A 22,792-nucleotide genomic window follows, 5' to 3' on the forward strand; every position below is an offset into this window, starting at 1 on the left:
TCATGCAAAAAATGAACTAAATTGATATTAGTAGAAACGGCTCTTATTTCACTCAAATAGATAATGATACTGATGTCATGATGAATAATGTCTAGTATAAAAGTTATATAGGTTATAGTCTTTACAAGTTGGAAGAAATCAACGCTCTATAGGCCAAAAGTTTCGTACTTAGCTGAATTCAATAAGTAAGCTGATGAGAGTCTACTAGAAGGAATTATCGGAGTCTACTCCAATCAATTTCCAGAGTCTATTACATAGAGACAGCAAGGCTACCAGATTCATTCCGGAAGAGTCTATAAAGCCAAAGAATTGGAAATGCCGGGAGAGTCTATAAAGCTAGCCAATTGGAAAGCTATGTCTATAATGGAAAGTTTTGGAGATAAGCTAAAAGATAGAAAGATTAGGACAGACTAGTACTAAGGGTACTAATAGCTAACAGAACACTACAACAAAAACACCATTAGACAACACTGATCAGACAACACACGGTGAAAAAAATGTTGTTTGGAAAAAAGACACAACACTTTCTTTTCGTCCTCGAAAAACTATTGTCTAACACCTACGACCTACAACAGTTAAAAAACTGTTGTCTAGTAAATTCAATCAGACAACGGTTTCTTAACTGTGACAACTGTTTTCGGTGCTATTGTGTGAAGAAACCTCAGACAATATTCCAAGAAACCGTTGTTGTAATAAGACAAGTGTTTTATTTGTTGTGTTGTCTATGAAAATTCATACAATGGTTTCATATAGTGTTGTGTGACTGCGAAGCTAACACACAAGTGTTTTTGTTAGCATCGTATCATGGCCTTATAGACAAGCTTCTACTAACTAATTAAATGTTGTCTGACTGAATTAATTTTAAGAAAATAAATGTACATAAGAGAGTGCAAAGATTCAAAAGTCCTAACCAAAGTTGTAACAAAATAATCAATTTCTTGATATTCATAGGTTTTTCTTGCATTAGATCAACAATTGATCAACGAAATGCGAATTTTTAACTTATAAAAATGAAAATTCATTATACAACGGTTTGCTTCCCATAAACCGTTGTCTACACTACTTTTATACAACGGATTTTCCTTGAAGCGTTGTTTGAGCCTAATTTAGACAATGGATTATCTTACAACGGTATAACTTCCGTAACAGTTGTGTCATTTTCGATGATACAACATATGTGCGTATAAAAACCATTGTCTGTTAGACACTACAGGACAAAAAATACCTTTTTACGACAAAACAAAAATTTACAATTGACTAGTATTGATAAAAAAAGCATACGAAATAAACATAAAAAAAATTTGAATTTTTTTATACATGACTAATATTGTTAGTTCTCGACATCCGTACGGTTAGATCATCAAAATAAATATGTATAAATTAAAACAGAGCTAATCGTATACAAAACAAACATTCTATCAGGCACTTTCTGAATTGTAAACATAAAACACATACTAATACTCACGTCCGAAGTACAAAATTTTCTTGATATTACAAATGAACAATACATATTTATATATATGCATAATATAAATATATATTTCAATACAAATAGTACAAAAACAAAAATTGATTAAGGAAATGCGAATTTTTAACTCATAATAATGAAATTTTATCATACAACGGTTTGCTTCGCATAAACCGTTGTCTACAATACTTTTATACAACGGATTTTCCGTGAAGCGTTGTTTGAGCCTAATTTATACAATGGATTCTTTTACAACGATATCACTTCCGTAATAGTTGTGTCATTTTCGGTGATACAACATATGTGCGTATAAAAACCATTGTCTGTTAGACACTACAGGACAAAAAATACCTTTTTACAATAAGACAAAATTTACAATTGACTAGCATTGTTAAAAAAACATACGAAATAAACATAAAAAATTTTTATTTTTTTTATACCTGACTAATATTAGTTCTCGAAATCCATATGGTTAGATCATCAAAATAAATATTTATAAATTAAAACAGAGCTAATCGTATACATAATAGAGATTTTATTAAGTACTTTTTAAACTGTAAACATAAAATACATACTAATACTTACCTCCGAACTATAAAATTATCTTGGTATTACAAATGAACAATACACATTTTTTATATGCCTATCATGAATATATTTTTTAGAAAAATAGTAAAAAATAAAAAATTGATCAAGCATACTTGTAATTTTAATACTTTAAAATGGATTATTTTTAACAATTTCAAAAGAGAATTTATTGCAGAGAAATTTATTTTAACACTTGAAGTTAATTGGGTAAGAGTCTCATTTCAAGAAACAATACACTTACTATATTTCAAAATTTGTTCGGTAAGTCCTATATCATAAATATAAAACATATAAGAATACTCAAATTCGAATTAGAAGAATATATTTTTTTATTGCAAATGAATACACATTTGTGTATATATGCATTATATAAATATATGTTTTAAGATAAACCGCAAAGAAATTATAATTTATCAAGTAATCGAGAATTTTGAACTTCAAAAGGAAAATTTGTGAGATAAATACATGTTTAAATATTATTGTTTTGTGTAAAATACTACAGGATAGAAATTAGTTTTTTCAGTAATAAGACAACTCTACGATGTTGCAAGGTTTGTTAAGAGATCATAAAAAAAATAATAAAAAATTGGGCTTTTTTTTATTCATAACCACATTTTCAATCTTATTTTCAGAAATACTACCTTATCCAATCTTATTTTCAAAAATACTACCTTCTCTAAAATATTCTCAAAAATACTGTGGTTGCATATGCAACCATATATGCAACTGAATTCCTGATTTCAAGTTCCAGTTTTCAAATGTCATTTTCGACCTCATATATCGATTCCAAATATGAGGTCCAAAATGACATTTGAAAACTGGAACTTGAAATCAGGATTTGTAGTTGTATATATGTTTGCATATGAGGTTGTATTCAGTTGATTCTATTGTAATCTAATGGCCCCGCCAGGGGCACCCATACATCAGTTGCAACTTACAGTTTTCCGTTGCATATGAGGTTGCACGCAACCTCATATGCAACATCATATGCAACTAAATGCAGCTGAAAACGGTAAGTTCCAACTGAAGTATGGGTGCCCCTGGCGGGGCCATTAGATTGCAATAGAATCAACTGAATGCAACCTCATATGCATATATATATATATATATAGGGCATTGCTCAAAACAGAACACCCTTAAAGGAAGAACAAAGAAGAACACTTTGGAATCGAACATAGAATCTCATCTAAAACTTGAATTAAATTCTAACTTTAAGCTAATTAACCATTTATTATGAATAATAATAGTATCTAGCATGTTTAACAACAATTATGGATTAAAAATAATATGATTCTATGTGATATTAATCATGTAAAGAATATATACATGATTCTATTCTGGATTCTGTTTTGGATTCTGTTCTGGATTCTATAATATTTCATATAAGTAATTTGGATAGATTTGGATGTTAGATATCATATATTAAATTTAGTTAGTGCATAACTATGTAATTATAATCATAACAAATCATTTTTTATGAAAGAAAAAGTGTTCTGTGTTCTGTGTTGTTCTTTTTTTAAAATATTCTGTGTGGAGTGCAACCCTATATATATATATATATATATATATATATATATATATATCGATTCCAAATATGAGGTCCAAAATGACATTTGAAAACTAGAACTTGAAATCAGGATTTGTAGTTGCATATATGGTTGCATATGAGGTTGTATTCAGTTGATTCTATTGTAATCTAATGGCCCCGCCAGGGGCACCCATACATCAGTTGCAACTTACAGTTTTCCGTTGCATATGGACTCGATATATATATATATATATATATATATTGACTCCAAAGATGAGGTCGAAAATGACATTTGAAAACTGAAACTCGAAATCAGGATTTGTAGTTGCATATATGGTTGCATATGCAACCACCGTATTTTTGGAAAATATTTTCAAAAATGTAGTATTTTTGAAAATATTTTAGAAAAGGTAGTACTTTTGAAAATAAGATTGGAGAAGGTAGTATTTTTGAAAATAAGATTGAAAAAACAGTATACAAGATAATTCCCCTAAAAAATTTAATTTTTTTATACGTGACTAATGTTGATAGATCTTAACATCCTTATCGATCATCATAAAAAATAATTGATAATTAATACAGTGATAATAATATAGATAACAAAACTCCTATTGAGTATGTCTTAAATCGTAACATAAAACACACACTAATACTATTTTATTATATTTTTAAGTACTTAATATTATTTAAACAAGAAATAAAAGAATATTTCCAACAAAATTGCACATCTCTCCCGGTGAAAAATTGAGCGGGGTTATTCCCTCCCACACAACAACACTCATATCCCAAAATTATTCAGTACCCCCAAATTTTCTATCTTCTCCTTCGTCTCCCCTCACCCTCCCACACTGCTCGCGACTCACTTCACCCTCACACTTAATCGTTCTTGACTGAGTGAGAGAAGAGTAATTAGATGAAGGAGTGACGTATTCATCTGCGTTTTCAACTCAGATCTGAATTTTCATCTTCATGCCGGAATAATCATGGTTTTAAATTCAAGGGTTTTCTACAAATTAATTCTAACCACTACTAATTTCAATTAATTTATCAATGTTGTACTCATTTGGTTCGTGCATCTCGATTTTTCAGGTGATTAGATTTTACAGCTTGTGAAATTAGAGCTTTCAATTGGGGCTTGAAATCAAGGTAAATGGGGTTGTATTTTTGGGTTTCAATTGATGTATTTTGGGTCCTTACATTTTCATACATATATTTATATGATGTGTTTTTTTGGTATGTATTATATGGGGAGAGATCAATGGAGAGGGTGGGGAAGATTAAGTAAGAAAGAAAGAGATTACTAGAGAGAGGGGGAAGAGTGAATGGGTTTTACTTGATGTTCATCTATGTAGCGAGCAAACTAATATATTAGCAGAGAAAAACTTAATATGGAGGAAAACTGAGTACCTCTATTTCATTGAAAAACAAAGTGAACTGAATACAACGCAAATAAAACAATACAACTGTGCACACCCAGGGTGGTGGCTGAAAACTCGGAAACTGCAAAACTAACTTCCTAGTCTCATTCAAACTCTATCACCTATCCACTACCTTCCTATTACTACGTTACTGACTACATCGTGCATTCATGCAACGTATCAGCAATTTATTTACTGAAATAAAATATAAAAACATGTTTGGATTAAATATAACTCCAACAATCTAAAGATTCTTGTATAATATGTATATGTTCATTTACTGGAAACTCCTGATGGAACAATTTTTGGGAGCAATGTCATTGCACGATATGGTAAGCTTTAAACCTTCTTTTGTTCATTTTTCCAGTATATATTGATTAATTCTTATTTGGTTCTTAATATCTTTTGCTTAAGCACTAAATCGAATGTAGTAATATAAATTTTACTTTATTTTACTTATTCCAATTGTAGTTTGTTTCTTCCCTTGATTCCAAAACTTTTTAATTACATATACAACAACAAATAAATAAATAAATAAATAAAGCACTTCATCTTACTCTTATCTCGACTCTGTGAATTCTGGGACTCATTTTTGCCTTGAGCTCCTCTACCACCACCTGATCTGCCATTGTAATTTCCTCTGCCACGAAATGAACCCCTGCCTCGATTCTTCGAAAAACCGTCCGAAGCACCCCTGGTTGATCGTGTCAGCAACAGCTTTCCTTCATTACTGTTGTCCTCAGACCCACGTACTCGCTCCTCATGAGCTTTCAACCGGCCAATGGTCTCTTCGACAGTCATTGACTTAAGATTACCAAATTGTTCTATCGTAGAAGCAATTTGTACAAACTTGTGTGGGACAACACACAATATTTTCTTCACTACATAGGACTCTTCCATCGGTTCACCCAGAGTGCGTATGTTTGTGACAATACCACCTAGCTTCATGTAAAACTCGTCCAAACTCTCTGTCTCCTTCATGGACAAAGCCTCAAATTCAGCCTTGAGTGTCTGCACCTTGGCCTCTTAAACTCTTTCTGCCCCCATACACATAGTCTTTATTGCTTCCCATGCCACCTTAGCTGTTTTCTTACCGGCTAGAGTTAACATGAACTCCTCTGGAATTCCTTGATAAATAGCAGCCAGCGCCATTTTATCCATCCGTGTTTCAACGTTCACCTTCGGGTCACTAGGCTCCACAGCCTCCCAAACTCCCTGAGCTTCCATGAAGACCTGCATCTTCATTGACCACGCCGTGTAGTTGGATCTTGACAACATTGGATAGTTTATACTCACTGTTCCCTCCTTTACTTTTGATGCCTCCATAGTCATCAATCTCGGCATATATTTTGGCATAAACAACCTCGCTCTGATACCAAATGTAGCGAGCAAACTAATATATTAGCAGAGAAAAACTTAATATGGAGGAAAACTGAGTACCTCTATTTCATTGAAAAACAAAGTGAACTGAATACAACGCAAATAAAACAATACAACTGTGCACACCCAGGGTGGTGGCTGAAACCTCGGAAACTGCAAAACTAACTTCCTAGTCTCATTCAAACTCTATCACCTATCCACTACCTTCCTATTACTACGTTACTGACTACATCGTGCTTTCATGCAACGTATCAGCAATTTATTTACTGAAATAAAATATAAAAACATGTTTGGATTAAATATAACTCCAACAATCTAAAGATTCTTGTATAATATGTATATGTTCATTTACTGGAAACTCCTGATGGAACAATTTTTGGGAGCAATGTCATTGCACGATATGGTAAGCTTTAAACCTTCTTTTGTTCATTTTTCCAGTATATATTGATTAATTCTTATTTTGGTTCTTAATATCTTTTGCTTAAGCACTAAATCGAATGTAGTAATATAAATTTTACTTTATTTTACTTATTCCAATTGTAGTTTGTTTCTTCCCTTGATTCCAAAACTTTTTAATTACATATACAACAACAAATAAATAAATAAATAAATAAAGCATTTTAAGATATATAGTAAGATAGAATTGTTCAATTATTCACTGATGGTGGTGGTGCACTAGTCTTAGTCACCGGAGAGAAAGGAGTCATGATGTTTGGACTAAAGGTGAAGTTTGGACTAAAAGTGATTGTAGGTTATGGTGAGGTAGCTCACGTACTTTCTAATATATTATGAATATGATGCTCTTAACTCCACTATATAGTAATTAATAGATGCATGCAATATTGTGTAATGTTATATTACTCTGTTTCATTATTTAAGTCATGACATTCCTTTTTTAGTCTCCAGAGCTATTTATAACATCTCTTATTCTTGCAATACCAAAAGCTATTTATAATGCTGGCATAGAGGCTTCTCAAGTTGATTTTTATGAAATCAATGAAGATTTTGCGGTAAGCTTTTGAACATATATGTTTCATTTGATCTAACTAGTAGGCCATATCTAGGCCTGAAAGTATGATTGCCCATATTTTAAATTATCATATTTTGCCTACAGGTTGTGGCTCTTGCAAACCAGAAGTTGCTTGGCCTGGATCTAGTGAGTTCCATGTACCTATTATAACTAAAAGTTGCTTGGTAGTTCAAATATAACTTAATTTGTTATTGTGTGTATGTACATCCTACAAATTGGTGTCATAAAATATCAAATTACAGCATCAATTGGTGTCTAAAGACTCTTCTTTCCATCTTTAGAAACAGCTCTTGGTCATCTTCCAGTGTGAGGCCCTTAGTTGTGCATTCCCGGCTTCTTTAGCCCAAGTAATCCTTGCGACAAACACCAACAATATAATATGATCACCCAACCAACCATCCTAATGAAGAATCATGTGAGCAATCTGCCAAGTCACAGATGAACTCTAGATGCCATTTTGCACCATCAAGGCAGCCAATGATAGCGCTCACTGCTATAGAAACACATATTGACTCATATACAAGGCCAAGTTGATTAACTTTCGGTGAGGTTGCAATTAAAGGTAGATTAATTTATGTTTTGTTTATTGTATATCTTTAGGTTATTTAGATATTTGGGATTTGTCATCCTCACGTGACATATTGGTGGATATTTGATGATATACTTGGTTGGTTGTAATGGTGTTTATTAGTTCGGAATGATAAGTTTTGTTTACAAATTTTTGAATTGTTTCTCTAGCCTAGCTTGTTAATTTCTTATTACAAAACCATTGTCCAAACAAATGATTTACAAGATAATGAAACAGAAACAATTGTCCAAATATGTAAAAGACAACGAATTGGCAGGAAGAAAACCATTGTATGACATCACCAAACACAAAGAAAAAGAAAAAGAAAACCATTGTGTGAAAGTCTACAATTTGAAAATAAAATTGTTGTATAAGAGACATACAAACAAGTTAATAATAGAGCTAAAAGCATTGTCTAAATGGATATTCTTCAAGCGTTTATAGAACAAAAATCATTGTACAAGAGCTTTCGCACAACTGCCGCAAAAGTTAAAATATTGATACAAGGGTCTTTATACAAGTGTTCTTGTGCTCTAAACCCGTTGTGATAGAGAGTAAAACACGAGCATCTCTACTTCAAATTTCGTTGTATGATCCTCTTACCTACAAGTCTAGCTAACTATTAAAACTGTTGTGGATATCCTCTCTAACAACATCATTTTTGAAAACAACTATTGTTAAGAAGAGTATCTAACAACACCACGTTTAAGAGAAAACGTTGTTGGTTCGGGGTGTTGCGTAACAATTTTTTTAACGTAAACCATCGTGTTCAGGACTATCACACAACGGTGCGCACCGTTGTCTGATACGCATATCAGACGGCGTCTCGATAGACCACAGTTTACCGTGGTCTCAGACAACGGGCAAAAACCGTTGTCTGATGCTGTTTCTGTTGTAGTGGAAAAGGAAGTAGCCAATAACTTCAAGGAAACATCAACATTGTTGTTTTAGATGATAGGTAGCTTATATATAACTCTTTATTGTCACTGCAAGATGTGTGGTTCTTGAGTCATACTTGAAGTTTTGTATTAAATAGGAGCTAGGGTTTATAGAGAGCAGCTACTAAGGTTTGTGTAAACCTTGATGTGGAAAGTTTGTACATGTTCATATATAATACAAATAGTTTGTTTTTTACTTGTGGTATTCCATTTACTGTTGCTTCAATATTCGTTAACTAAATTGAAAAATTGATCACTTTTATTCAACCCCTTCTACAAGTGCTTCGTGTTTAACATAGTATTAAAAGGAGGCTACATTAAATATAATAAATAAGATCGGACGATTTTGAAAGATTATTGATAACATTGAAAGAGAGGGATGATAATCTATGATATTTGTTCAAAGGAGACATTTAAAATGTGATACAAGGAGTATTATATAAAATTAAATAAGTATAATTTATATTGTGTACTAAATACATGGCTGAAGAAATAATATTAGCTAAATTAAGGTATTTCTCAAACACCGTGAGGTTTTTGAAGAACTGATAACATAACATCCACCCGCTGGTACTTGAAAATTTGACAAGACCCACAAACCATATATAGCTTCTGCATGTTGGGAATGTGAAGAAATAATATAATCAAAATTTATACTAATTCGGTAACACCTTGAGATTTTGTAATAACATGTCTTATACAAGAAGCATGTGTATCAACCTTCTAATGAGAATCAAGCCAAGACATAGTTATGAGTTGAGGAGTAACAATGTATTTATAGGGTTATGAAGTATCAAATTTTTGAGAAGCTTTAGGTTTTCTTAGGGGTCAACTCTTTTATCTCCATGTAGGAATCCCGATCAGGAAGGGTTTGTTTCTTGTTCTTTTTTTGCTTGCTTGGTCCATTTTGAGAATGAGTGTCACCCTCTTTTTTCATAAAAAATAAACAAAGAATCATCTTCTCGACAAATTTCATTAGTCCATCATTTTTACGTTCTGTTTGGTATAAAAAAGAACAGAGTGAACATTTGCTGAGAGAGAGAGGAATTTGAACGGGTTATTCTAGATCCTTCTTCCAAGCTTTCATACTCCCTTGTTGGGCTTAATCGGGCTTTCAAATTTTCTAGGCCCATCCATTCACACCCCTTTTGTCTATATAAGTAGAGTCCACAATTAATCTGATTGATACAAGTGAAATATAAGCTAAAAAGAGAATACAAGAATATCCTCATGAGTAAGATTTACCCAGATTCAAAAACTTATGCATAGAGTTCATAATTCTATTACAACAATCAAAATCTATGTACTCAATTTATTTTATATAGTTTGATAAAAACTAAATTTTTATTTATTTATTGATAGATCGAAATATTTATTAGTAATATATGTAGAAGGATTATTTGTTGAATTATCACATGCACCTGCTAACATCATACGTACACACACACATATATATAAACATTCATTGTACACCATGCAAAGATTTGAAGGTTTCAAACTGAAATTATATTTAATATTAAATTTCGAACAGTGCCATATTAATCAATTTAGATTTTAAATAATAATTCAAAACAAAATTTTGTCTAAAAATATTTGTATGCAAAATTAAGATTTTTACTCTTTTTATTGAATTATTAAATAAGTGTTTGAAATATACACATATATATATTGCAGAAATATTATCTATTAATGAATTTTATAAATTACGTGTAAATCTACAAACTCCTCCATGTATATGCCACAAGTATACTAATATTATAAATGTGAATAAATTTGAACAAATTAATAATTTAAAAGTAAATACTTGCAATTCTTTTATTTTCCAAGACAAGTATAATATAATAATTTGTCTATAGTAATATTATTTTTCATACACTAACTAAACTAAAAAAAAGTATATAATGAGACTAAATCCTATGGGATATGTAATGGACCTAAATATTTTGCGCCTAGTTTGACTTGTGCATTATGTAGTTGGGTTGCTTGGCTTTCCATCCACCTCCTAGCACCTTCTGTATGTTACAGAAAATTTCTTGTGTATCTATATAAACACTCCATTTTATAGGTGATGAATATAATATCGTAAACACTAAAATAAGTTATATAAACTTTTCTCTCATTGTTATTGTCGTTTTACACCACTACCAAAAATATTCAAATGTGTGGATTATTTGTTATTCTTTCTCCATCTATTGATCCTTATTGGCATGATTGTATTATCCATGTGATGATGGGTGTGTATTTTTTGTTATTCTTTCTCCATCCATTTGCTCTTTATGGTATGTATTTATATATGATTCTTGTATATGTATATGTATCTGTATGATTGTGTGATCCATTTGATAGATGTGTGTGTGTGGACATTCATATTAATACAGAAATAGTGCTTATTCTAATAACAACACTTCTTAAAGCCCCTTTTTAAAATATTTTTTTGTCATTTTCTTGAGAAAAATATAATTTTAATTCATGAAAAATAAAACAGTCAATTGTGCCTCTTAGCTTAAACAAGATTTGAAAATATAAATATATTGTTGCAATTATTTTGACATGATGTGAAGATATCATTTTGATATTATCAATGAGCCTATAATTATAAATCTAAAATTATATAATTATTACTCTTCCTATGTAATTAAATTCAAATTTTTGATATTTAAAAATTTTTTAATGTCGTTACAGTTACTTATCAAATATGTTAAACAAAATTATAAAATGATATTTTGTCAGGTAACTATAACCTTCCATTACAATCTTCTTAAACAATGAAGAAATTGCTATGGATACTAATTTTATGACATGCTTATTAATACATAAACTTTAATAAATTAAATAAAATTAGTTTTGAATGTTGTTTATAGTACAATCACACACACATATTAATCTACCGCTAGGCTAGGGTGGGCTAAAGCCCAGGTAAGATTATTGAAACATTTTTTTTAACCATTAATAGTTGTGAGGAGGTAAAGCTCAGCCCTGTCCATTAGGGCTGAGCAAAAAACGGAAAAAAATCGAAACCGAACCGAAACCAGTAAAAAACCGATAAAAATCGAGCCGAAATAAAAACTGAAAAATTAAAAACCGAACCGATGTTATGGGTTCGGTTCCGGTTATTGGTTAAAACCGAACCGAACCGACTATTTAAATAATTAAATATATAAATATATATATATATATATATATAATTTATATGAATTTAAAAAATGATTACAAATATATAAATGTATCATATATAATAAGTTGGTCCAATTTTAATTCATTTAAGCTTGTATAATACACCGTGCAAGTCCAATAGTTTAACATTCATTTGGTCTACACTTATAATACAATTTCAAATTCCAACAGAATAGTCTGTTGTGCTACTCCATTGCACACACAATGTGGTATTTTTTTTTTATTCTGCCATTCTATCATTCTGGGGTACAACATGTATATGAACCAGACTGTATATAGATAGTTGTATTATACCATGCTTCCTTGTAAAACTTGACAGTCATAGTTAAGTTTTACATTAATAATAATAAGATTAAAGAGTTTATATATAAAAAAAGTTTGCCGATTTTGTAACCGAAACCGAACCGATTATAACCGAACCGGGGTATTTTAAACCGAATCCGAACCGGCGGTTGCGGTTTTCGATTTTAAAAACCGAGGATATATGATTCCGGTTCCGGTTTTATCCCGAAACCGAGCCGAACCGGCCCATGCTCTCCCCTACTGTCCATTACACTACTGGGATGGCCCAAAAAGCATGCGTGTGAGCACATTTTGATGTTTTGTTTGTTAAAATTAATAACTTTTTTTGTTAGATGAAAACTGGTATATGTATTGTTGAATAGAATCACAGTTAGCTCCTCAACATTTTTTTTGAAACAACTCCTCAACAACTTTTGATTTAATGTATCCTGGTATATTTTTATAAAAACTTTATTTAATAATTGCTTAGTGTATGTATTAATAATAATATATATATTGTTAAATCTAATATATATATATATATAATACTCCCTCCGTTTCATTTTACTTTGCTCGTTTGAAATGTCGGGACAATTTATAACATGAGACAAATGATTAATTTACACCAAATCTATAAGACCAAATATAGTGATGAGTGATATTGTTGGATTTTTATTTATGAAAACTTTATTACGGTGAAATTTTTATATTTAATACTAATATGAAACTAAAAATATTAATGATAGAAAGTGTGTGTTGGCAAACGTGTCCAGGGCAAACAGGAAAAGTAATAAGAGACGGAGGGAGTATATATATTTTGTTAAATCTAATAAGTTTTATATATTTTTATTAATAATATATATTTTGTTAAATCTAATATATATATGATATATATATATATATATATATATTGTTAAATTTAATAAGCTGTAATAAGCTGTACTTCCTGAACAAAAGTTTTTTATGTTTATTATTTATTTCTCAGTATAATTTAAACTAGCTTATAGCCCGTGCAAGGCACGGGAGCTTTTTAATTATTTATAAATTTTTTAAATATATTTTAAATGGTGTGAAGAAATTTAATTTATAAATAATAAATTAAAATTTTCAATAAAATAAAATTCGAAATTATAATTTGTTTGTAAGTTAGAACTGTGGTGAATACATCATCAAGGCCATTAATGGTTTCAAATAAACTATTGTAATGAAGCCATTCTTTTTCTCGTATGTACCCTGCCAAAGTATTAAATTTTTTTTGTCAAATTTTAATATATTTTGAGTGGAATACGTTATTGTCAACTCTTAATAGATTATATTTATAAATTTATTTTATATTAGAATTATTATAGTGTGATTTAAATAGCCCGCAAGGGTTGGTTTAGCTGGTTAAAGAGAGGACATGTATTACAAAAAAATAAAAAAATTTATAATATGATTTAAATATTTTTCAAAAAAATTATATGGTTCTAAATTAAAATTGATAAACATAATTTGTTGTGATTTAAATATTTTTCAAAAAATTTATATGGTTCTAAATTAAAATTGATAAACATAATTTGTTTTTGAATTAAGAAAAGGAATCATAAACATGCAATAAGAAGGTAGAATCTATTTTGGATTAAGAAAAAGTTTTTCTATTTGCTAATCACATAAATCCGGCTTATTAATTTTAAAATATATTATAAAAAAATTGTGACGGTGAGATTTATATGATTCTACGAATAAAACTGGTAGAAAATATTTATTTGGGATTAAAAAAATCATATACACGTGAAAGACAGAATTTGTTTTGGATTCAGAAAAGGAATTATAAATATGCAAGGTGATATCAGTTGTCTTGTAGACAGAAGTTAATTTTCCAATTATTTGTTCAATATAAAATCCAACGGATGATAAGCTTTTGGACCAGAGGACCATGCGCTTATTATATATAAGTATATAATGAGCATAATTTCAAGTAGAGTTTTAATTATTTTAATAAATTATTTTATGTTGGCACCTATATTTTTTCAAAAAAAGTGTAAATATATGTCAATTTTAAAGAATAAGAGCTAAAATACTTTAACACAGGGATTTTTTCTAACCCAGGTAGAGCTGAAATCCTGGATCCCCCCTGCACATATATATACTCTTAATAAAATTGTATACATGCATTATCTAAATAATAATCATGTAAGTTCTTTCTTTTTCATGGTACGTTATTCATAGTTGTTAGAGCTCTTGCACGGGATATTCTAAGTGTGCTAGAAAAGGGCTACTGGTAATTAGTATATATTCTTAACTCAGCTATGTACAACTATATTTTAATTACAATGTATTATGTATTTTTATTTGAGATTGCTGCGGAATATTTTTATTCCCACACCATTGGTTCTCAGAATGGTTTTTTTTTTTTTTTTTTTTTGCATGAAAGGGTTCTCGGAATAATTAAGTAGTTGTAAACCAATTTAGCATGTTCAGTCGGTGTCTTGTATATGTATTCCTTAAGTTTGTTTACTTTGTACAAGCTCATGCTATTTTATTAGTATGTGTTAAGTTTTAATTGAGATAAAGCTCTTATATGTATTAATAGTACCAATTAAAACATTCCAGCTCAATTGTCATATGATTTTGTACTAAATTTTATAACCAATTTTGTGAATTTAACCTTGTTTAAAAAACTATAGTCATGTGATAAGATGAGAGTTTATTACTTTATCAAGATTATAAAACACATCTACTATGTTGGGGACGAGGAAAAGAATAACTTAATCCTGGTTATTACATCCGGTATTATTTTATCCATGTCTTACTGTATATAAGCACGCACCCACACTACTTCTTAACCAGTGGTTCCAATTTTCTGGCTTTGGTTCTGGCTCATGTAAAAAACGACAAGAATACCCATAGATTTTCTCTAATGCTATTAGTTTTACTCGAGAATCCCATCATCCTTCTTCATAAATGAACAGAGTAACACCGACTTCAAGTAAAGCAATTGCTGCATCAAGAATAAACTTTATTATTTTGCCTAATACAAGGTACTAGCATTATACACTAGAGGGAATGAATTTATTAGTAAACTCTACCAAGAAACAATCATATGGCGTGCAAATTTTGCTTAAGTTTAAGTTGCTCGAGGTTTCAACTTTGTGAGACAATATAAATCTAATAGTGAAACTTTAATCCAACAAACTTGAACAAAGTGTGCAATTCAGAAGAGAAGTTACATTCAGAAAGCAGAATCATAATTCACTTTAGAGCATTAACGGAGAACCGGAAACTAACTACGAGTTACATATAATTGAAGTATTTCAGCTGCCACTAAAAACTAGCTAACCTATATCAAGCGGCCTGAGAATGGGTTAGTAAACTATATCAGGTAACAATTACATGGCGTGCAAATTCAGCCAACCCAGCAAGTAAACCTGGGAAATCAGCAAACATAGGCTTCAATGCTTTTTTTTTGTGTGTGTGAAGGTTGTGACATGTAGCAGGCTAAACATATGTTTCTATTTAGTTCAAGTTGCTCAAGGCTTCAATTTGATGGAACACAACATAAATCTAACAAATAAAATTCAAACCAACAAAGTCCCCAATCAGATATAGAAGTTTCATTTGGAAGCATGATCATAATTCACTTTAGAGTTTAGAGCATCAACAAAGAACCAAAAACTACTACGAGAGTACGAGTTGCATATAAATGAAAAAATATTTGAATGCAACTAAAACTCTCAGCTATAATTTGATAGTAATCTAAACCAAGTAAAACTTTTCTGAAATATTTGCAGCAACTATGGAAGCAAGGCAAGCGCATAATTATTTTCCGGGTACAGGATATACATTCAAATATGCTCACTTTTTACATTACCAGTATCAAATTAGAAAGCCGCATACCTTGGAAGACACTGACTTGCAACTTACATAACTAGACAAGTATTTAATCTTCAAAAACATATGGCATTCAGAATATCGTTTGCTCCCCCAATTCCTGACCAGCCATCCCTTCTCTAAGTACTCTTTTAAAGAACTCTTCCAGTGTGTCCTTTCCATAACTTGGGGTTTTGTCAGCATTGTACTCTCCCGTCTCGGGATCCAAAATTAACATACTCTCAGCAGCATAATACCTTCCAATCTTCCCAAACTCAGCTGCATCTTCCATTCCAGGAAATATCTTGACAAGGAAATCAAGAACCCCGATCGATAGCAAAATCCATCACCTCAATCGGCACTTTGATAAAATTAGGTTTTTTTCCAACAAGCCTAAATAACATCTCTCCTTGCTCTAATGGTGTCAAAGCCTTCCCAGGTCCACCAATCGGCAAAACCTGGTTTATCTTATCTTCACTCAACACACAATCCGAAATAAACGAAGCCAAATCCGCCTCACTCATGGGCTTACAAGCACACAATTTCCCGTCCCCAAACATCACATAAGGCTTCCCATCCTTCACCAATTCAACCTGTCCTCCTAAACTCTTAAAAAACGCTGTTGGCCTAACAATACTATACGTAAACCCATTATCCTCCTCCGCTTCTTTCATCAACTCAGCCTCAAACTTCAGCTTAGCACGCTGAAACTCAAGAAGCGGTTTCTGCACACAAATTGCTGACAACAAAACAAAATGTGAAGCCCCATACTTCTTCCCAGCAACTAAACTATTCTTCATGGCCTCGTAATCAATTCTCGAAGAATCTTTAACCCATATACTTAGAGTTTATTTTTGTTGTTTAAACATTTGAACTTTGAAAACCCTATTCAAAATTGATGTGTTACGTGGGTTTCTTTCTCTTAAGATGATACCATTTTATTATACGGAAATTTTGACTGCAATTTGAATATGTTTCTCTTAATTTTACAATTATTTAAACAGAACTGCAGCTGCCAGAAGCGAATTACTTTACTCCTAGTGCGATTTAACCTTGAAATTATTACAGTCATACAATTGACTCATGTGTGTTCTTGTTCTAATATTTTAATTAAGCTAAGTTGATAACATGAGAACATTCACTGTCTAGCCATTCAGAGAACACTCCTATAAATACTGATCCATAGCTCCAAGTTATTCACAAATCTTCACAACCTCATTCGCATCCATTCTTGTTTTACAGTAAAATATCCATGGCCTCAATCAGCCCAGCAGTGGTACTAGAGCTTGAGAAGAATAGTCAGGCCAGTACTACAACTAGCAAGTTTGTGTTGCATGATGTGATATTGAGGGTCTTCTTGTTTGCAACATCCCTAACATCACTTGTAGCTCTAGTGACCAGTAAGCAAACCGAAATGTTCTCTTGTTTGTGTTAATGCAAAGATATGTTTCTTGCTTATGACCCTCAACCAACACGGATTTATTTTCAGATATTCGTCAGCTGTTCTCTAAGTGACTTGCTTCTACAGCATAATTACTACCATCTTATCTTTCTTTGCACTCGTGAAACGTTCTACAACATCAACAAAGTTGATGTCATGTGTTTTCTCCGTAGATGTGGTAAGTGATGGAAAATCTCCATATCCCTACACAGTTATAAGACATCATGTATAATAATATCTATTAACCATATATTGCATTGTTTTGCTCAGCTACTCTTAGGTATTTTAGCTTCAGCAACTGGAGCAGCAGGTGAAGTAGCCTACTTAGGACTCAAAGGAAACTCAAATGTAGGATGGCACAAGATCTGCAATGTCTATGATTCCTACTGTCGACACATTGGATCATCCTCTACATCATTACTGTCTCACGAAGATAAACAAATCACTACGCCATTGATTCATCAAAATATTAAGATTGGTTTTTAGCTAGGGCAGGCTCCCTTTATGTTTTATGCATTGTATTGCTTTTTAGCTTCTCCGGCAGTGTGTGACTCATCTATGTAAAGTGTGTGACTCATCTATGTAAGGACCTCAGTTTGCATTAATGTTTATTTAATTAAGCTGTCCATGAGTCATACATGGAATTAGTTATATTATCTCCATGTCAACTATAAAATGGATAGGGAATTCTGGTTTAAAGATGTTTGCAAAATATTATGATTTTGATATCTATCAAGTTTCACTCTATAAATGTTGAAGGTTGACTAGACATACAATATTATCTTATAGCTTAATACAACATATTCACTTTAAACTTATCGATATCTGCAAAATATTGTCCCTTTTGATATACACTAAATATCTTTAAATTGCAAATTTCTAGACTCATTATATGTGATACAGTCCATTTTTCCTATTTCTAGTAATTCCACCGCTAATGTTGAAGATTGATTAATTATACCACCATATTTTGTTATAGTATTTATATCTACCGTTCATACAAAATCGGGATTAATTAAATTGTAGCATAACCAAAGTTTAGTAAAAACAAGTATTAATCATGTAAAGAAAAATTCTTAAATATCTTGACTCCATAAAGTATTGATTTTAAAAGAAAATAAGAGGATAAGCTCAACTATTTTAATTCAATAAGAAATATTTTACTCTTGCATCATCATGTTGTTTATTTAGGTACATAAAATTATACAATAAATGAAAAGTAAATATACCATAAAAGCTGGTGTGATCATACAAATTCAAGCATGATTACATACAAAATTTGGACTTCAATCTTTCGCTACTTGAGGTTTTCCTAGTTTGATATGGATCATATATGGTTCTCATCTGGATCATCATGTGTGTTATAGTCACTATGTCCTATTTTAGCTTGATTCTCATGAACCACCGAGTCTCGTCTCCATTGGCGCGAAGAACTTTTCTTTAGTCCACTCCACTTATAAGTAATTAACTCGACCAGGAGTTCTCATATATATATAAATCACGCTTATCTCTTCATGATGATATTTTAATACACAAACCCCTTATTGTAATCTTGTAAATGAACGTTTTGGCAAAATGAGTATATATTGATAACTATCCTTGTATCAATCAATCACAAGACTAACCATTTTCAACAAAAAAATTGAACAATCTTTGACAATTTCAAGTTTATTTCAGGTACCAATTGAAATTTCAAATATATTTGTTGAAGTCAAGACACCATGTTACTCCAATATATAGACAACATATGTTATTAAAATATTCATGAAGCCAATTATCTCAACCCAATTCTTGTGAAATAAAAATGATCCATCAAATGCTAACTAACCTGCATCCCGGCCACATAAAAAATATGATAAATAATAATCTTTTTGCAATTCAAACTAGCAAGGTCAATCACATATATGCTAGTATCGAACAATTAATTAGTCTAAATAATATTATGTGGTGCTACTAGAAATAAATGATTTTCATTAACCATCTCAGGAAAAATAAAATTCACCATATGTCCAAGTATGTAGTATAAATGGAATATGAAAAATATTTTAATTAATAGCTAAAACTAGATTAACATTTTTCAGATAAAAATTATAAATATGATAAATAATTGTTGTAATTAGAAAATTGGAGGTTACATAGTAACCGGCTCATTAATCTAGCATCCATGTTAGATTCCCCATATTTTAGCAAAGTAAGTGCTGGACATTTTTAAAAAAATTAAAAAACTTTTTAATGATATCATTGTGGATGAAAATATTTGTTCTCGAAATTGATAACATTTTAATATGGAAACTAAAATATGGGATTGTGAAAATTAGACTTCTTCAAGAATCAATAATATTGTTACAAACTAAAACATATAATTGTATAATAATAAATATTTAAATTGGTGTCTTCAATTTAACATAACTATATTTTATAATATAAGTAAGAATATTTATGCACAAGAAGTCATAAAAAGGCGCTTATGTAGTCAACAAATAACTCCACTAACAATTGGGCTAAACTGAAATAAAACACTATGAGCTTGTACAAAATAAACAAATTTAGAGAACAAATATACAAGACAACTACTAAAAATGCTAAGTTGGTTTACAAGTTATTCTCGTAACCTTGGTGCAATATCTTGAAAAATAGTACTCTGCATTTGGAAACCACTGGTAGGGGAATATGATATTCCGTAGCAATCTGAAATATAAATACATAATAAAATGATAATTAATATATAATTTTACATAGCTAAGTCAAGAATATATACTAATTAGATATGTTATACCAGTAGCTCCAATTTTCTTCTCTCACACTGAGAATATCGAGTGCAAGAGCTCTGTACCATGAAACATGAAAAAGAAAGAACTTAGATGCATGATTATTATTTAGATAATGCACAGATAAAATTTTATTATGATTTTATATATATGTGTGTGTGATTCTACTATATACAAGCAATTCAAAACTAATTTTAATTTATTATTAAAATTTATATATTGATAAGCATGTCATTAAAATTGGAATTCATACCTGATATTTGGTTGGAGCATATTCTTCATTGTCTATAAAGATCGTAGTGGAAGGTTATAGTTACCTGAGAAAAAATCAGTTTATAATTTTGTTTAACATATTTGATAAGTAACTGTAATGACGATAGAAAAATTTTAAATATCAAAAATTTGAGCGGAGTGGAGTTACATAGGAAGAGTAATAACTACATAATTTTAGATCCATAATTATAGGCTCATCGATAATATCAATATGATATCTTCACACCATGTCAAATAATTGCAACTATATATTTATATTTTCATCAATATCCTATTTAAGCTAAGAGGCATAATTGACTACTGTTTTCATTTATCAAGAATTAAAATTATATTCTTCCCAAGAAAATGAAAAAACATTTTATAAGGGGTTTTTTATGAGTTGGTATTAAAATAGATAAGCATTATTTCTTTATTAATATGAATGTCCATATACATATACATACACACACAAATCTATCAAATGGATAATATAATCATACATATACATAAACACATACCATAAAATTTTGAAGAGCAAATGGATGGAGAAGGAATAACAAATAATACACACTTTGAATGTTTTTGATGTTTTTGACGGTGGTGTTAAAACGGAAACAATAATGAGAGAAAGGTTTATATAACTTAATCACCAATACAATGGAGTGTTTATATAGATACATAGGAAATTTCTAGATACATAGGAAATTTCTGGAACACACCTGAAGGTGCTAGGAGGTGGATAAATGACACAGCCCACCAAGCCCAACTACATAATGCACAAGTCAAACTAGGTGCAAAATTGTTAGGTCCATTACATATCCCAATTGATTTAGGCCCATTATATGCTTTTTTTTAGGTTAGTTAGTGTGGCAAAATTAATATTATTAAAAACCAATTATTATATTATACTTGTGTTAGAAAATAAGTGAATCATAAGTAGTTAATTTTATAGTATTAATTTGTTCAAATGTATTCGCATTTATAGTATACTTGTGGCATATACATGGATGAGTTTATAAATTCACAAATAATTTATAATATTCATTACTAAATAATATTTTTACAATATATATGTGTGTACACTTTAAATATTTATTTAATAATTCATTGAAAAAGAAGAAATCTTAATTTTGCATACAAATATTTTTAGACAAATTTTTGTTTTTAAATATTAAATTTCTACGAATAACCGACTATATAAAATTAGTAGAATAACCGAGTTTTATAAATACATATATATTCACATCATCAACTTAGTATTTCCAATAATCTCTCTTTGTTTAAGATTTGATAACGTAATCATAAATCTGAGTTGATGATGTCCAAACTCATAATATACAAACATTATTGCAATTTGTACATATGTAGTCGGTTAAAAAAATAGATATCAAAAAAATTTGTGCGCTAGGTATTCTTGAGAACTCACCCATCGAAGTCAGAAAACATATCAATATAGCATGCAAGTCAGCTATCTCTGTACAAGGAGCAAATACTGATAACACACAAGCCACTTTCGCTTTTTCCGCAAGCAGCTAGCTCACAGAATGGGAATTTACAAACCCCTTAGCAATCATGTAACAATACATCATTTCTTCCATAGCACCGAAATAATTATATTTTGTTGGGATGGAACTTATCAGGCCTAATGTCAAAGAAAAATTGAAGCCCCTCAGCAACATCATGAATAAAAATTATTGTTTTTTAGTAAAAATTAAATATTACTATGTTAGATCTATATTCCTATTTGTTTACACAAAATTTAGAATTATAACATTAAATTTAAATACCTCGACTTTTTTAGAATATATATAGATCTGAGTTAAGTAGCAGTGGTTCGAAGCACTTCTTTTTACTCTATTTTGGAAACCCAAAGACTAAAAATACAGGATTTCCAATCCTAGCAGGAAAGGAGGGAAATGGATACTCAATTTAAAGTGAGTAAACAGAGTTCCATACTCGATTTCATAGATACATATAGAATTCTGTGCAAAGCCGTATCCGATGAAAGTCATATGTACGGTTTGGAGGGAGATCTTTCATATCTTTCGAGATCCACCCTACAATATGGAGTAAAAAAGCCAAAATAAGTGATTTTAAAAGCCAAAATA

The 22,792-nt window shown here is 30.6% G+C and overlaps 1 protein-coding gene and 1 pseudogene across 3 annotated transcripts; one reads left to right on the forward strand and one right to left on the reverse strand.

The window, feature by feature from the left end:
• The first annotated feature begins 4,333 nt into the window (after window positions 1-4,333).
• LOC108200274 (acetyl-CoA acetyltransferase 1-like) lies at window positions 4,334-8,150 on the forward strand. 3 transcript variants are annotated; one of them, XM_064085618.1, is made up of 5 exons: window positions 4,335-4,570; window positions 4,674-6,785; window positions 7,282-7,392; window positions 7,497-7,538; window positions 7,694-8,150. In XM_064085618.1, exons 2-5 carry the CDS (start codon window positions 6,717-6,719, stop codon window positions 7,793-7,795), a joined length of 324 nt encoding a protein of 107 aa, XP_063941688.1. In that variant the 5' UTR covers window positions 4,335-4,570; window positions 4,674-6,716; the 3' UTR covers window positions 7,796-8,150. The 3 variants fall into 3 exon arrangements, 2 of the variants coding, with proteins under 2 accessions (XP_063941689.1, XP_063941688.1); XR_010287974.1 differs by having other exon boundaries at window positions 4,334-4,570; window positions 4,674-4,730; window positions 7,282-7,538; XM_064085619.1 differs by having other exon boundaries at window positions 4,334-6,785; window positions 7,700-8,150.
• Window positions 8,151-16,172: 8,022 nt separating this feature from the next.
• LOC135149678 (divinyl chlorophyllide a 8-vinyl-reductase, chloroplastic-like) lies at window positions 16,173-17,442 on the reverse strand (annotated as a pseudogene).
• Window positions 17,443-22,792: the final 5,350 nt, after the last annotated feature.

The sequence above is a fragment of the Daucus carota genome, chromosome 9 (assembly GCF_001625215.2).
Source record: "Daucus carota subsp. sativus chromosome 9, DH1 v3.0, whole genome shotgun sequence".
In the NCBI taxonomy this organism is placed as follows: Eukaryota; Viridiplantae; Streptophyta; class Magnoliopsida; order Apiales; family Apiaceae; genus Daucus; species Daucus carota.

Coding starts and splice junctions, on each gene's coding strand:
- LOC108200274 (XM_064085618.1), top strand. CDS start 6,717: ATGTATATGTTCATTTACTGGAAACTCCTGATGGAACAATTTTTGGGA. Junction 7,393..7,496: donor AAATCAATGAAGATTTTGCG/GTAAGCTTTTGA, acceptor TTTTGCCTACAG/GTTGTGGCTCTTGCAAACCA. Junction 7,539..7,693: donor AGTTGCTTGGCCTGGATCTA/GTGAGTTCCATG, acceptor TTCCATCTTTAG/AAACAGCTCTTGGTCATCTT.